This window comes from Corvus cornix, chromosome 3 (assembly GCF_000738735.6).
Source record: "Corvus cornix cornix isolate S_Up_H32 chromosome 3, ASM73873v5, whole genome shotgun sequence".
Classification (NCBI taxonomy): Eukaryota; Metazoa; Chordata; class Aves; order Passeriformes; family Corvidae; genus Corvus; species Corvus cornix.
The window spans coordinates 68,618,497-68,634,544 of record NC_047056.1 but is presented as its reverse complement, the minus strand read 5'-3'; the positions used below and the strand labels follow the sequence as shown (position 1 = coordinate 68,634,544).

At 42.9% G+C, this 16,048-nt stretch overlaps 2 protein-coding genes across 3 annotated transcripts in view; both read right to left on the bottom strand.

Moving 5' to 3' along the window:
• Nucleotides 1–1,698, bottom strand: part of CDK19 (cyclin dependent kinase 19) — a 121,184-nt gene extending 119,486 nt beyond the window's left edge. Inside the window, exon 1 of one of the 2 annotated variants that reach the window (XM_039568667.1) lies at nt 1,520–1,698. In XM_039568667.1, coding sequence (XP_039424601.1) covers nt 1,520–1,608 — 89 coding nt within the window. In that variant the 5' untranslated portion in view covers nt 1,609–1,698. Of the gene's footprint in view, nt 1–1,469 lie in introns of both variants that reach the window. The other variant, XM_039568666.1, reaches the window with a different exon arrangement.
• Nucleotides 1,611–2,153, bottom strand: LOC120411635 (vegetative cell wall protein gp1-like; the record flags this gene model as incomplete). Its single annotated transcript, XM_039568594.1, has 1 exon — nt 1,611–2,153. A coding segment is annotated over exon 1 (315 nt), but the record flags the coding sequence as incomplete, so codon positions are not given.
• Between the last annotated feature and the right edge of the window lie 13,895 nt (nt 2,154–16,048).

Genomic DNA, 16,048 nt, shown 5'->3' with positions numbered 1-16,048 from the left:
ATTTTCAAGACACATATGAATGCCATTTACTCCTACAAAAGAATCCCAGGACTTCTCTATTAATCTAGCAGCATTCCCTTAACCACTTCCAAAATTTTATTTTTACACATTCAGTCTCTTCAGTTTCAGTTGGCTATAATGGAAGGCTATTCCCTATAGCATTCTCATAGAAAGGAGCCACCTCCAATTCGCAGGTATATTTTATCCAGCCTTACAGTATGCTTAGAACAGTCTGCAAACACAGCCTATGTCTGTGCACCAAGCACACACCACAGTGAGAAAGTGCTCAATGGCTCTTCTGAAAGCAGAAGATTCTATTTGGAACCCACACCTGCACAAGAGCCTTGCTCAGGCCTCAGGACTGCTCCCCTTCAACAACTGCATGCCAGCCAAGCAATCCCAAATGGCAACCCTAGCTCTCCATCGCTCCCTTAACAGTACCGTGAAAATGGCATCCACGGAGTACCTATCCCATGGTGCCAGCTGTCTTTTCCCCAGAGAAAAGAAACCTTGCTTGGCCAACATACATGGCCTTAATGCCTAAAGGACCTCTCTGGATCAATCCACCAGCCAGGTGTTTGGGGACAGGGACCTGTATCCTGCTCTCTCACAGGAAACTGATGGAGACACACCTGTGCGTAGGTACTGGACAGAAGCCACCAGCTCTGCCTGCAAGGAGCCATTCACGGAGATCTGCCATGCAAGGAGCGTCCCAGACAGGCCATCAAGCCAAGCCTGCCCGGCACTGGGACCAGCGGGGTACCTGGGGCTGGGGTCACACCAAGGACCAACACACGCCCCGGGAACTTCCCGGGCCGCCCGGGAGGGAGCACCCGGAGAGGAGCCGTCGGGAGCCAGGTGCTCCTCGCTTCCCAACCCCCTGCAGTAATCGGAACAGAACGTCAAAGTACGAACGCGGTCACACAAAAGACGAAAGCGACGACCTGAAACGCGGCGTGAAAAGCAATGACGACCCCAGGGCACAGCCTGCTGACACCGCACCACCAGGGATGGCGGGGGGAAGCGGGGCAGAGCGGGACCAGCTTTAGGCTGGACATCAGGTAGAGCTCCTTACATAAAGGGTGATTAGACATTGGAATGGACTGCCCATGGAGGTGGTGGAGTCACCGTCCCTGGAGGTGTTTAAGGAAAGACTGAATGTGGCACTTGAGTGCCACGGTCTACTTGAACATGGTGATGTTCGGTCATAGGTTGAACTCGATGATCTCAGAGGTCTTTTCCAACCTAATTGATTCCGTGACTCCGAGCAGCCGGGCGCCGATCCGCGGGGCCGGGGCACCGGGGCCCGCTCCCGGCGCAGGGCGGGGGATACCCGGGCGGGCTCCGCGCTCCGGCCCCCGCGCTGCCAGAAACTTTCCGAGGAGGGAGAGAGGGGAAGGAAGGAGGGGAGGGCGCTGGTGCGGGGGGGTGGGGAGGGGTTGGAAGGGGGTTCTCGGCGCGGCCCTTACCCGTCCTTGCGGCGGGCCTTGTAGACGTGCCCGTAGGTGCCTCTGCCCACCTTGCATCCCTCGTACTCGAACAGGTCCTCCACCCGCTCGCGCTCGGCCGCCAGCTTCGACTTGAACTCGTAGTCCATGTCTCGCCCATGGGCGGGGAGGGACGGGCGGGCAGGGGGACGCGGCGGCCGGATCAGCACCCGCAGCTGGCGGAGCCCCTCCCGGCGCCATGTCCGGGGCTCGGCACCCGCGGTGGGCTCGGGGGGCGGGGGGGCCGGTTTGTTTTTGTTTTGGTTTGGGGCTTTTCAGCGGGGGGGGGGAGGGGGCGCGCTCCGCCGCCGCCACCCGCTTCAACTGGGCTCCTCGCGGCGTGGCGCGAGGGGTGCCGGGAGTCGTAGTGCGGCTGCGGAAGCCGGCCCCGCCGCCGCAGGCGGGACGCTGGAGCGGCAGAACTACAACTCCCGGCATGCCCCGGGCCGCTCCAGCCGGGCGGCGTCGGCGCAGTGCCCTCCCCGGAGACAGCGGAGCGTTTCAGCGGCCGCTGGGAACTTGCTGACTCTTCACATTGCGCGCAAAGGCGGGAGCGGCGAGCGCGGCCAGACGCGGCGCCTCTGGCTGGCAGGAGCGAGGGAGGGAGGAACAGAGGAATGGAGGGCGAACACGCACCCCATGCTGCGGGGCGCTGAACAGTGCAGCGACTTGTTTATCTCGACAGCTGCCATTCACGGTCGGGCCCCGCCCCCCTGTGGGATGCTGCCCTGTGATTGGCCAGGGCCCCCCCGCCGTGCGGCTGGCGGGGCGGGGCCGGGCCGGCCCCAGGGCTGTGGTACTGCGGGTCCATGTTGGAAACGGGAATTCTTGCAGGCTTGTTCCAGCCAGGTGCTGCTGAATAAACCGATCACTCACAGAAATACAAGGGCACGTGCTGTGCTTGCGCTCAGATATAGCCCAGGCGTATTGCTGCGTCTTTATGATCCGATGCCGTAGCAAGGCTGTGCCCCTTCAGCCCTAAGCAGAGAGATTTTTAGACAAACGCGGCGCTGCTTTGGGCTTCAGATTTCATCAGAGTACTTCGATATCACAGAAACAATCAGGCCTCTTAGTATTATGTCTCGGTCTCTCGGAGATTTTTTTTGTGAAAAACGTCACTTTGCAAGCTTACTCGTGTTATGGAAGTGCCACACAGAGCTAACCAAATATGAAGAGTCACACAAAATCATGGAATCAGTTAGGTTGGAAAAGGCCTCTTGAGATCATTGAGTCCAACCTATGACCAAACACCACGATGTCAACTAGACCACGGCACTAAGTGCCATGTCCACTCTTTCCCTAAATACCTCCAGAGATAGTGACTCCACCTCTCCAGGCAGTCCATTCCAATGTCTAATGACCCTTTCTGTAAAGAAATTCTTCTTAATGTCCAACTTAAAACTCCCGTGGTGCAGCCTGAGACGATCTCCTCTCATCCTGTCACTTGTTGCCTGGGAGAAGAGGCTGACCCCCACCTACAACTTTCTTTTGTAGGGAGTGTAAGGTCAACCTTGATGTGACCTTATACAACTTGCAGGTTACATCCCGCTCTAGAAGCAAGGGACAATCCCCACCTTGTGTGTTCAACCTTAGCTTACTACTGCCAGCAGCAAGTGAATGAAGCAGAATTAAATTTGAGGAGGGGAGAGTAAAAATGGCATCTGGCCATATACAGAAACCATCTCAGTTCATCACCTGCTCTGCCAGCATTACTTACCTCAATGGAAAGTTTTTCCACATGCGGGATGGGAGGGGTAGAGGAGCTGATGAGAAGCTGTCATTGCTCAGAAAGCACAGGGAGGTGTCAACTGCACGATAAGGTACAGTGCTGTATATGATTACTAGCGCATAGCTAAATCATGAGGTCATAGCCAGAAGTTTGTTTCTCAAGGAAAGGCGACAGTGTAACCATTTTGAGGTGATTATTTCTTCCAGAAGGCAATAGATGATTCAGAATTTCCCTAGGGACAGGTAGCTAGCAACTGAAATTCTCAGAAAACTTCATCACTCCTTTACCAAAGTAATATTTTCCAGAGAACTGCAAGTGCTTTGCTTTGCCGTTGCAGATGTGGATCTTTCTGAACAAGTCCTGATCGTGAGCTGGCAATTTTCCTGAACGGGAGGAAGAACACCATCGATCTTTCAGTGTCAACATTAAAGACATTTGCTAAAATTAGAGGTAACCATTTAAATTTTGCAAAGCATTCACATCTTTGGTCACCTAGTAATCAAAGCCAGCACTGAGAAGAAAGGGACGCAGACATAAAAAAGAAAACTTATCTGTAGAAAGTTTTTCTACCCAGATTTATTCTGCCAGTTTTAACATCAATAGGAACAAGGATTACATTGCTGTTGGTAATAATAAACTCTTCAAGTAGTTCACATTGCCCTCTTTGACCAAGAAAAATAGCCGTTACTGCCCATTTTCACCACTAAGGCATTTGTTTTTACTCTTTCAACTCTACAATGTACTGACAAGACTGTCTTTTATTATCATTCCTTTTTAGTCTACGGTAGTGGTGAGAGAGGGCTAACAGCACCCCCATTATAGTAACCTGGTATTTGTAAGCCAAGGCAGCATAATTTCCCCTCCATCCTATACTGTACACAGCTCCCTAGTGTTGCAAGCAGCCATTTTATCCTTTCTCCCATAAATTAATTGTGCTTTGCCAGTAAATTTTTTGGCCCTCACTGCTGCTACTGGGAGGCTGTCCGAGAGAAACCTCTCTAACAGCTGGAAGCCTTTTAAAAATGTCAAGCTTAGGTTTCCTTGTGACCAGTCCACATCCATTTTTTCTTCCTGTGCAAATACTGTCCTGAAGTAGCCTTTCCCGCTCTCCTGTGTGTACCCCTGACAAAAGTATTTACAGACAGCAGTCTCATCCCCACACAGTCTTTATTTTGCTGGACTAATCAAGCCATGCTCTTCACATTCCCCTTTTAAGCCCTGCCAGTGAAAGCTGGACTGGTACAAAGCTGGTCGTGAAAAACACAGAACGTGATCTGTGCCCTGATCCTTCTCTCGTGACACAGCCCTGCTTCTAGTTTCTGAATCCATACGTTGGCCACAGAAAAACCACTAAAAGCTTAGAACCAACTAAGCAGCTTCAAGCACAGGCCAGCTCAGAGGCTGGTGAGAATGAGGCTACCGTCTCATTCGTGCAGAAGTTTTATTGATTCATGGTTAAAAGATGGAAATGGGCACCTTTGTTTCTTCTTGAAATTGGAGTACATGGCAGGATTCTGTTTCAAGTTCATAAAGGTGGAAAAAACTGTTTATGTGGGCACAGGCTGACAGACCTGCTGGAAAACAGCTGCCTGGCATCTCCTCCCCAGGTGGTTCACAGAGCAGAAGCAGCAGCAAGCAGCCATTTACAGAACAGTGATGGCAAATCATTTGAGAGAAAGAGGCAGAGCAATACTGTGACATTTCCATTGCTCTTCCAAGTTAGTAGAATAGTTGTGATACCAGTAACACATATTTAAAAGCATTCATGTTTTCTTTTAAAGTGTTTTACTAACTGTATTATTCATTTCTGGTCAGAAGAGAAATGACTGTAACATTTTTAATATGCAGTGCCATATCATTAGTTAATTGCGCTGATGCAGAAAGTTTGAGTAGCCTTAGCAAAGAAAACAGAAAATGACGGGCTTGCAGATTGCAAACAGGACTTTTTTCAACCTGCCAGCCTAAATGAAGATGCCATGTTGTCACTCATTAGAATCACCATTCCTTCCAAACCTCAAGTCACTGCAGTTAAGTTTCACTGGAGGTGAAAGATATGTCAACCAAGACTGAAAAGTTGAAGAATTGAGTATCCTCACCAGTTCTCTAAACAATTCTCTAACACAGATAACACATACATTTCTAATGTAAAACGGGAAAATTTGGTCTTTAAAACTTCAATGTCACGAAAGTGATACATGCAGAACATTTTTCTTCTTTGTTGTTCTTCTTTGTCTTGCACTTAGAATACTCTCTTATTTTATTTCCAGATTGCTTCATTCCCTGGGCAATCTCTTAGAATTCTCTCTTCATTTGTTAATGAGACCAAAAAATAGGTGGTGGGTTTTTTTTATTTTTCTAGGCCTCATTTGGAAGTAGCAGCACCTTTTCTAAACTCGCTCTCTTTGTAAGCTTTAACTCGTTAATCTAATGGGAAATTTTTGATTCTTAGGAATCAAGATAGCATCTTTTCCAGTAGCTCTTGAGTGGGATATTAATAAACATATGCACTCAGTGTTAACTTCTGTCTGTTACATTTAAAGCTGATGTTGCTTCACTTAAGAGCGGGAGGATGGCTCTCAGAATTCTGAGGGATACAAGTATGAATAGAGGTCTTAGAATGAGTAGAGGTCTCACATGAACTGTATTATCATGTCTACAGAAGCAGAGAAAAACTAACAGACCTATTCCAGAATGTGTAGAGATATACTTGGGATTTTTAAACATATTTGTGTGAGTGTGAAGAGCCTAATGAAAGTGGGACAGCATGCCAGAGGATTTCTACTAGGGATAGATTAGAAAGTCCCCAATTGGTTGGAGGTTCATATGTTATGATTCCCAGTAAAACTCTGAATTTTGGAATCTTTTATGTCAATTAACTTCTAAACCCCTATAATAAAAGTATTAACCTTATAATATTGATTTAAAAAACAAATTACATAACTAAGGGGCTCCATCAAGATTTTACAGTAAATCTAGAGAACATGCTAGGATTGAAAGAAGGGAGTGGTGACTTCTGCACTTATGATATAATTATTTGGCTAGCTCTGTTTTGTTGGGGGTTTTCTAATTCATTTTTGTAGTACTGTAATCCAAATACTACTAAACCAGAAACCTTGCGCTGCTTTTCTTGAGCATAATCCAAGAATCTGGTCCCAAAGTAGTCTGTACTGCTTTACATCATGTTTTTTTTCCTAAGAAAAAGAGAACCTTTGCAAAAGCTATTCCCTACCTTCTCTTTACAGACTAGCAAGAATGAACACTTACTTGACAAAATCAAGGTAATTCATCATTCAGCAACTAAAAACCAGTGGGAGACAGCAAAGTAAAATAGTTTTTTATGTGAAATTACAGTGATTAAAGTGAATGAATTAAAGTGAAATAATTCTGTCTTTCTCAGTGTGCTAGAGCTCATCATTATGCCTCTATACCTCAACCTTACTGCTCAAGCAGTGTAACCACGTGTATCTTTCTTTGGATATCCACTTACTCCCTGTGAATTGTGAAGCAGGATGCACAAGCTTATTTCATTTGGGGAGCAGCATGCAGTATTGTGGGCTGGCTTCAGTTTGATAGAAAAAGAACTAACAAAAAAACCAGAGGATACTATTAACTAATGCCTTTGTGCTCACATTTGAGAATCAGTATGACAGCTGGTTTAGAAGGCAAGCCAATACCTCCAAAGCAAAGATTTAGAGAAAGCCTTGAATTCCAAAAATGTAGAAGTTGCCCATAATTATGGAGAAAGCATAAAGTCTAATTCCAAATATAGCAGCCTAAAATTTCATCCTTTGGAGCTGCACAGTCAGTGTAACTGAGTTTCCTTGTCTTCAATGGTATACATGGTTCCAGTCTTCCTGCATTGTTGGCATTCTTATTCTAGCACCATCATATTCCATCTACTGTATTTCCTTGCCAGTCGTTAAAGTTTTTGGAAGTAATTCTAAACTTTGCTTTCGAATCCACTGGAAAAGACAGTACCACGTAATGAAAAAGGAAAGATGTTTCTTTGCTTACCCTTGAAGCATGTAAAGGAGAATACAGCTAAACTGCTCTGTCTGATAGCTTTCTGCTGTTAAATTCATTCCCACAGAAGAAACAGAACTGTGCTAAAAAGATAACCTGAGCCACATTGAGTTCTACTCTTAGGTTTTCAGCTTTTTCCTTGGATATAATAAGTTTTATACCACTGTATTGAGAGAATCCATCCTAAATACAAGCTCCAGCTACAGAACAGTATTTGATGACAGGTCTGTACAACATACATAATTTATATAGAGAGAATATATATTATTCTTTAGTGTTACTCCTGGCCAATCAGACTGTGATGCCCTATTACAAGTGTTTTCAACAGCAAATGTTCATAAGGGCATCAATAAATCATCTTTGGGTAGGAGACATAGAACAAGGAATAACAAACATCAGTTGTACCAGGTGAGGTATATATGGGAAAATCTTTGAGTGATAAAGACAATTACATAATTAATTGTCTGAAGATACTGTGTAATCATTACCCTAAAATTAAAATCATTAGATATTTTTAAGAAAAGATTAGATAAACCTCTGTCAGAAATTTTGTAGGTAAGATAGCAATAATGTGATGAGAAATTAGATTTCTTGTTTTTCTTTCCAGACCTATTTTCCCATGTCTCTGTTATTCTATATGGCATAAGAAGGACCCTCAGTTCCTGGACTAACCAGTTAAAAGACAAAAGACAAAAGTAAGCCATGAGTTTTCATGACAGAAAGGTTATCCCACAAGGATTCATACTTAACACTGAGCTGTTCACAGTTCATAAGCAAACTGGGAAAAGGCATGAATGATGACGTGACAACATTTGAAGAACATATCTAGTAATTCAGATCTAAAGCTGATTGAAAAGTACTGCAAGAGGCTTCCACGCCACTGTATGAGTAGTGGTAGTTGAAAAGCAGTGTTCCAAAGCACAAAGCAGCATAATGCTCAAAGGGGTAGAAACATACAGACATGATGAACTCTAAAAGCTAGTGTCAACCAGCCTTGCAGTCACTGTGAGTAGGTCTCTTAACAAAGGTTCAGTGCTCAGAAGTGATTAATAACACAAGAAAGATGAACTTTTTTAGGAAAAGGATAAGAAAACATAATGTAAAACACATTTATAGTGCAGTGCTCTACTTGCATGTTGCTTTCAGTTCTAGTTACCCCAAAGTCCATATAGCAGGGTTACAGTAACATTCAGGATTGAATAACCACAACCCAGAAATGACAAAATACAAATACATTGCAAGCTTTTAAATATAAAATACTGGCACTGTCTTAGCAAGTTTGCAGTACTCAGATTACTGGAAGATGGGAAGGCATACAGAAAGGATTATTTCTATCTCCTTGCCCTTTTCAGATACTTTTTCATTGGGCGTCTGGTCTTGTCAACTACAGCCATTCTTATTATCCTATGAGGAAAGGCTAAATACATTTGGATTTGTTAGCTGGAAGGATAAATGATTGGGGGGGGTGATAAAAGTGGCAAAAAATAAATGGAGACAAAAGGCATATTTGATTAATATTGTGTCATTTGCAGCTATTGTATACTATGGTCCAGAGGAAACTTCCAGCGCAGGAATTCACTGGAACACAGTTTGTTAGAATATGAGGAGCTGTGCTAACAAAAGAAACAAGTGATCCAAGAGCTAAATCCCTCCTGCCTGTGAATGATTTTGTGTAACTATGGTGGAATTAGATTTAGAAAAACCTTAGGACTCCTGTGCTGAGAGCCTCAATATGTTGCTGAAGTTCTGGTTTTCTTATTTCCACCCTAATTTTATTATTTCCTAACTCCATCTGTGCCTCAGTGGCAAAATCCTAAATTATCTAGATTCCAGAACTGTATTTACAGCCAAATAGGAAATGACAGCATTGGCTGCTGGCTCACAATACTGAAGAAGTTGAGCAACTCTGAATTTTAAAAGAAAGCCAGATGGTCTAATGAGAGCAGAAACCAGAAGTTCCATTGTCCTGCATGGTTATATTTCTTTGGGGAGCAGGTTTTCTACCTATAATGCAAGGTAAAATACTTTCCCATCTTTAGGAAAACTGTTTTATTAAAGTATTACTAAAACTATCACTTAGCTTTACTAGCTATGTCCATCAACCAGTAAAAAATTTGCACTCAGCCAAATTTCAGTCAGCCTAAAAAAAGAACTGACCAAAATCTTTTTATACTTCAGGCTACAATATTGCCAATACAACTCAGGGGGAAAAAATATATTATCCTGAGTCAAATTCCTATTGTTAATGCCATATATAGAAAAGACTTAAGCTCTGACTGCTGAAGAAAAAATATTTTTTAAGCCCTTGTTACCAGACCTCAAAAATTTTGTTGTCAAACCCTTACTGTGCTTTTGGCTGGATCAAGTATCAACTATATCAAAATATCAAGGAGAAGGTGACTATGACTTTGGCCTCACAGAAGATGCACAAAAAAGGCTAGATGCAGGGGAAGCATAGGGACGATGCATCCACAATCACTCTTCCTACAGAATGTGAGTGCCCTTGCTGCTGAGTAAGTTCTTATTACTTGCTTCTGTCTTACCTTCACTCCAATTTTACACAGTCACTCAGTAAAGTGAGAATAATCAAAAGCATTAAATCAATGCACCTAAGGTGAAGTACGTTCAACTCCCACGTTAATGTTTCCTTGAAGGATAAAGTGCCCTTGGTTTCCGGTAGCCTCAGGTAGTATATTGTGTCTGGTTGTGAGGGGGTTAATCTCACCTCACAGCAGCCTGTATGGTGTTGTGTTTTAGATTTGTGACCAAAGCAGTGTTGGTAACACACCCGTGTTTAAGCTACTGCTGAGCAGCGCTCACACAGCATCAAGGCCTTCCCTGTTTCTCACTCTGCCCCCACAGCACGTAGGCTGACATAAGCTGACTGAAGAGGTCCTGCATGCTGTGTAACATCATGCCCAGTTTTGAAACTGGGGGGGAGGTTTTGAGGTTTTGCAAAGTTGCCATTGCTTGCAGACTGGCTGGGCATCAGTCTGCTCGTGGGAGGTGGTGAGTGCCTTTCCATCACTTACTTCTTCTTCTTAATCCTTTTTTCTTTCATTGCCATGTGAAACTGTCTTTATCTTGACCCATGCCTTTTTCTTGCTTTTGCCCTTTCAATTGTCTCCCCCACCCCACCTCAGGGGGAGTAAGAGAGAAGCTGTGTGGGTGTTTAGTGGCTGGCCAGGGTCAACGCACCACCCACGGAAAAGCTCTGAGGAAAGAATGAGAAGGAAATGGGATGCATCTTACTGGACTAATTGCTTTGCCATGGCTCTCTTCTTCAATGATGTAGGTGGAAACAACCAAATCCTTATTGTTAGGGACTGGGTGGAAGAAGTTACAGTTCATTTTCTCTTTCCCATCTGCTGGTGTCAGCAAGAACGCAGTATGGATCTCAAAGGGATTTACCAACTGGTAATAGTTCCTGTCATGTGAACTAAACAAAATATGCTGCTTCTTCCAACCTTTAATGCCAGCATAGGCAACCTCTAGCTCATATGTGGCTTCTGCAACAACTACACCGTATGACAGACAGATAGCAGGCAGTGCAGCAATGGAAGTTCCTGCACCTTCTGTATGTCCAGCTGTCAGAAAAAACAAACAAATCAAAGCCAGTAAAGCCAAAATTACCCTGCCCCCTTGGGCCCAGCTCTACCCTCCAGCAGAAACCTTACCAACAGCCTATAGTGTCATTCTAAAGTTTGACCTCTCCTTAGCATGATGGGGGTTCACATGAACTTAAGCTTTCATCTCTCATCTTCCTTAATCTGAAACTGTTGTGTTTGATTCTGCACAGCCCCAGTCTGATACCATGACATCCAAACCAAAATTTTCCCCTGACTGAAGTTTTCCTATTGTTGGGTAAACCTATGGTAAAACAAGCTCCTCCATTAACCCTGAGGCTTCTGAGGAACAGTAAGAATTTGGATTCTACACATGCGTGAGCTTTTCAGGACTGTTGGAAAGCAAAAAAACGTGGAAAGGGTTTAGTTTTTCTTTTTTGTCATCTCAGAGTAAGGAGACTGAAATTTTAAGAAGTGAATCTAGCACTCTTTAAATAGAGCTTCAATAGTAAGTTAATGGAGACATGTTTAACTCAAAGTCTGTTTCAAACCACTTTGTTGCCACTGCAAAAATGCATCGTATGTGTTTCAGTTCTTCTGGCTATAAAGTAGGAACAGTCATCTTTAGACATCCTTAATAGGGCTGTCTCAAATTTAATTGGTAACTGTGGGCACTCCAAGTGCTAACCATTCCTTTATTAGTAGCACTTTATTATTGCAGAGTAATAGCTGCTAGTGCAAACAAAGCTTTCTTCATATAATCCATTGAGTCCATCACTTGCAATGGATTCTCTGGCATGAGACAAAACACTGGCAGCTGTAACTTCAGCATGCTTGTTATAGAAGTAAGCATGCTTGAAACAGAAATATTTGTCAATCAATCAATGCTATCAATGGTTACAGAAGCAATAACAGTGGACTGGCATCAGATTACCAGACTCTTCTCAGTAGTGAAATCCTGAACTGTGTGTAGTGAACTGGATGCTGAAGGAAGATAAACTAAGATAAACAAAATTTGTTGAAATGGTGACTGTTGTGCTGGTTACACTAAGAATTCATTTTGGGTGCTAAGCTCACTTCAGTCTGCTTAATTTTGATGTGTTGCTTTTGACTCTAGTCACTCCCAAGGAGAGATCAAGTTCTGCTCTTAAGAAATGAAAAGCCCTGGCTTCTTTGGATCTGTGCCCCATTCCTCATGCTTTCCCCATGTCCACACCTCAGGTTGCCTGCCCATCATCAATCTTCCCTTCCCCCAGTGTCCACAGCTCCCTCTTCCTGCCTCCCAGCTACCAGCTGGGTGAGAACCAAGGGGATGTGGCTGCTTTTGAGCTGGGCATGTGCTGGCTGCCAGCAAACTCAACATAATAAATAACCTTTGAGCTCAGGCAGCAGCCTTTCAGTCACAGCAGTAATTTGAAGGAAGTAGTCTTTCCTTTACTGAGCTGTTATGTTTCTTAAAACTTGGAGGAATTTCATAGCCTGAAGTTTTCTGTTTCTGAGCCAAATGTAACTGAAATGAACTTAGAAATTCAAAAGTTATTAGAGAGGGTCTGACAAGATGGGTAGGCAAACAACATATCACCTAGGCCCTGTTTCCTGAGGCTTACAATCCCAGAGAAGTATCCTTTGACGATGTAATAGATACAGTTCCCAGAAGTTTATAAATAAGGTTTAACGATGGAAGGTAGGGCAATATGCAAAATATTGGTCTCAGGAGTTTCCATACCATTTACAATATTCAAGGGAATTCTCCAAAGCCATTTAGCAGAAAAAGTGCAGTGGTTTTGATTTATTTGGATTCATACAGACATTAGTAGAGACTGGGAGCACATTTCAGGAGCCAGAACATGTCCTTGTTAAATGTCTCTGCTCCAGCAGTTAGACATCATTTCCCGAACAAATATAATTGTAGTTTATTGTCAGAACCTAGACAGGATTAGATATAAATTAAAAAGGAAAAAGAAAAAAATATTCAAAGGTCATATTATACAATCCTGTCACTGTTGTCCACAGGGACAGCGCGAAGAATGACACGGAATCCAAGTCCAGGATAGAATGGAATTATTTAATTAATTATCACCTCGTTTATATAACTTGGTTTGCAATAGAGAAATGACATTACTGCTGCTTGACCATACACCTCCCAGAGTGATTGGCTGAATGCTACAATGCCTATTTCAAAATATTTTCTTCAGTGAACCAAAACAAGACCATGCAGGTGCAAGATAGAGAGTTAGTTTACAAAACCGTCTTTCACTGTTTCTCAGCTAAAGCATGAGAAAGGAAAACTTCACAAAATGCTTCAGCAGCTGGAAAATTCCTCTGCTCCTGCTTTTTAGCATCCACACAATCCTACTGAATGAAAGATTTTCACTGCCTTTAGGACTTCCTGCATACAAGAGGTCTTCTACTTGAACATCCACAGATGAGAATCATAGGCAGTGTATGTATGACTGTATTTTCTGCTTTTATTAAGGGCATTCTTTTTTCACATTTTGAGCATCCTAGGCTGTACCTGACCTGAATTCAGATGCAAAAAGAACTGGCTTTGGCACAGTGCAGGTAACATGATACCTGTTCTAAAGCCTGATAAAATTGCATGCTTTCTTTTCTGAATAGTCTCTTTTCCTTGATATCATTTGAATATTGATACCACATGTCATCCTTATGCCTTCCAAAACACACTAAAAGTTAGGGGGAAAAAGGAAAAAAAAAAAGCCAGACACAAATTCACCTTGCTATGACCTTGATGGAAGGAAGACGAAGACAAAGACGTGCTGAACTCAGTGGCATTGCTAATGAATTTATTTATGACTGGCAATAATTTGGATTGCATTGAAAATGTGTCAGGTCCCTGAAATAGTAGAAAAATCCATCTAGTGTCTAAAATATGTTTCAGAAGAACTTAATGTCTGAAAGCATCTGGTGGTCATACCAATTCTGGATAAACTGAAAACAGAGGGGTAAATTTGGTAAATTACTGATGAGGAAATAATTTGCAGTGACTGTAGCTCATATTGGTCAGGCAACAGAGCACATAATACACTTTCACAGAGAAAGGGGCTAATAGAGAAGTTCTGCACATATATATGAGAAACAGTATTGGAAATAAAGATAAAATAGGGAAGAAAGCCTGAGAATATGGGGAATTTGATTTCCCAGCTCAAATTGATCACGTGTAAAATGCAGATCTAACTGCTGTGCCCTGACCACTGCAGAGCTTTCAGCAGGCAAGTCACATAAAATCCCCTTCAGGATCTCTTTCCTACATACAGAAGCTATATGGACTTATTTCATGCACTATTAACCAAACAAGTTCAATTTTTGTGTGTGGTTTCTCTTACATCGACTTAGAACTATTTTTATCAGTTTGCTTTATGACTATACATTTACACCAAAAGCACAAATTAAGTTTGCAAACATTTTCTCCATTCAGAGTCATTACTTCTCCCCAGTCCTTCATCTCTGACCATTTGCAAAAGGCCATTTACCCCCGCAGTTCTGCCAGGCTGACCCCAAACAGGTCCCTGGTGCCAGCAAGGTTGGCGAGCAACCTCCTGTGAAGCATCCAAGGAGATGAGCCAAAGAGCACCTCCACAATAGGTGTGCGTGGGGTAACCTGCTGCTGGACGGTGACAAGCAACAAAGTGCTGGATCTTCATCAGTTCCCACTATGCTGGGAAGGAAACATCAATCTGCTGCCCTGCTGACAGCTGAACCAGTGTAAACAAATCTAAACCATGCTAAAGCCTTGACTGCACACAGCCTTGTGTTATATACTTGCTATATTGATTGGAAAATCAATAATGCTAAGCAGGTAACCCCCCCGTGCAAGCGCATTTGTAGCATTCTAAAGGATTTTTTTTTCACTGATGTGATATTCCTATAAATTTCTCTCTAATACAGTAAGTAATTTTATCATAATCTACAGCATGAAGTAGTGTTGCACCCTGACCCCATAAGTAAGCATAAAAGATGAATATCTTTATCATCTCATGAGGCCATTTTAATTTAATCTTATCTAATTGCACTGCAATGTAAAATAGTGCAATTTTTAAGTAGTTTTAGGATGCCTTTATTAGCCAAATAAAAGAAAAGGAAAACCCAAGAAAACCTACTGAGCAGGGCCAAATGAAGCTGCAGGATAGCTGGGAGGGTCGGGCTGTAAGTTATGAGGTTGTTCCTATGCCGTGTGACATGGAATGTGCCACACTGAAGGGTGCTGATGGCCCCCAGCTGTAGCCAGGTCTCCTGAATGCCCTTTGGTGTCATTTGAAAGGATACAACTTGAAACCAAGTAAAACAGCAGAATATATGGATAATTTCTGATATTAAATTCTTCCAGTCACACCATTTTATTTACTACACAGTATATTTGAAAATTGTACCCCTTATTTTAAAAGTATCTTCCTTAAGAAACCTAGCCAGAAGTCATTGCTATATGCAAATATATATTGAATGCATAAATACATAACAGATAAAATTAATATATTTTTCTAATCTATGATTAGAAAATTAGAAAATAGATTGCATTAACACGGGTAAGGCTGCTTACCTGCTTTGATGCTTCTATCAGTATATTCACTTCGTGGGTGTAAGTTTTAGGTGCAGCTTAGCACCGTGCCTTCTGCATGTTTACATGCCATTGTAAAGGTCTGCTCTTCCCTTTCCCTTCACCTGAATCACACAGTCCTCAGAACTTACTGTCCTGCTGAGTTGTGAAGCTGTGGACAAGCACAGTAGATCTGGAGAACCAAAACCTGCAGGCAAGTAATGCATATTTGAGCACTTGCCAGTGCCCGTGGCCACATGGTGGGCAAGTATTCCCATGCTGTGCCTGTCAGCCACCCAAATTTCTAATAGAGTTAAGAACTGAATGACAGTCTTCCCAAAGGCAGCATCAGAGTTAGAGAGTTCAGAAGTGGCTTAATACTTGGTAAAAGCTCCACCTAGGCAATCCACTATGTTCTTAGGAATGCAAATATTTTGCAGCACTCTGATCCTGGTAGGAGGTTTCTTCTTTGTAATCTTATAACAAATCCAAATCCAATAATTTTGTCCTGTGGGACAATTTCTGCATTAAAATAGCAAACTGAGATATCTTTCTTAGTCAGAGGATTTGAAGCTGAAGTCATTCTGAAAGCTCCACTGTAATTAATATATAAATATGTGTGTATATATATACATATATATATGAAAAGAAAGAGCCTGCTAATGTAAGAAAAATAGCAGTACCAGCATAT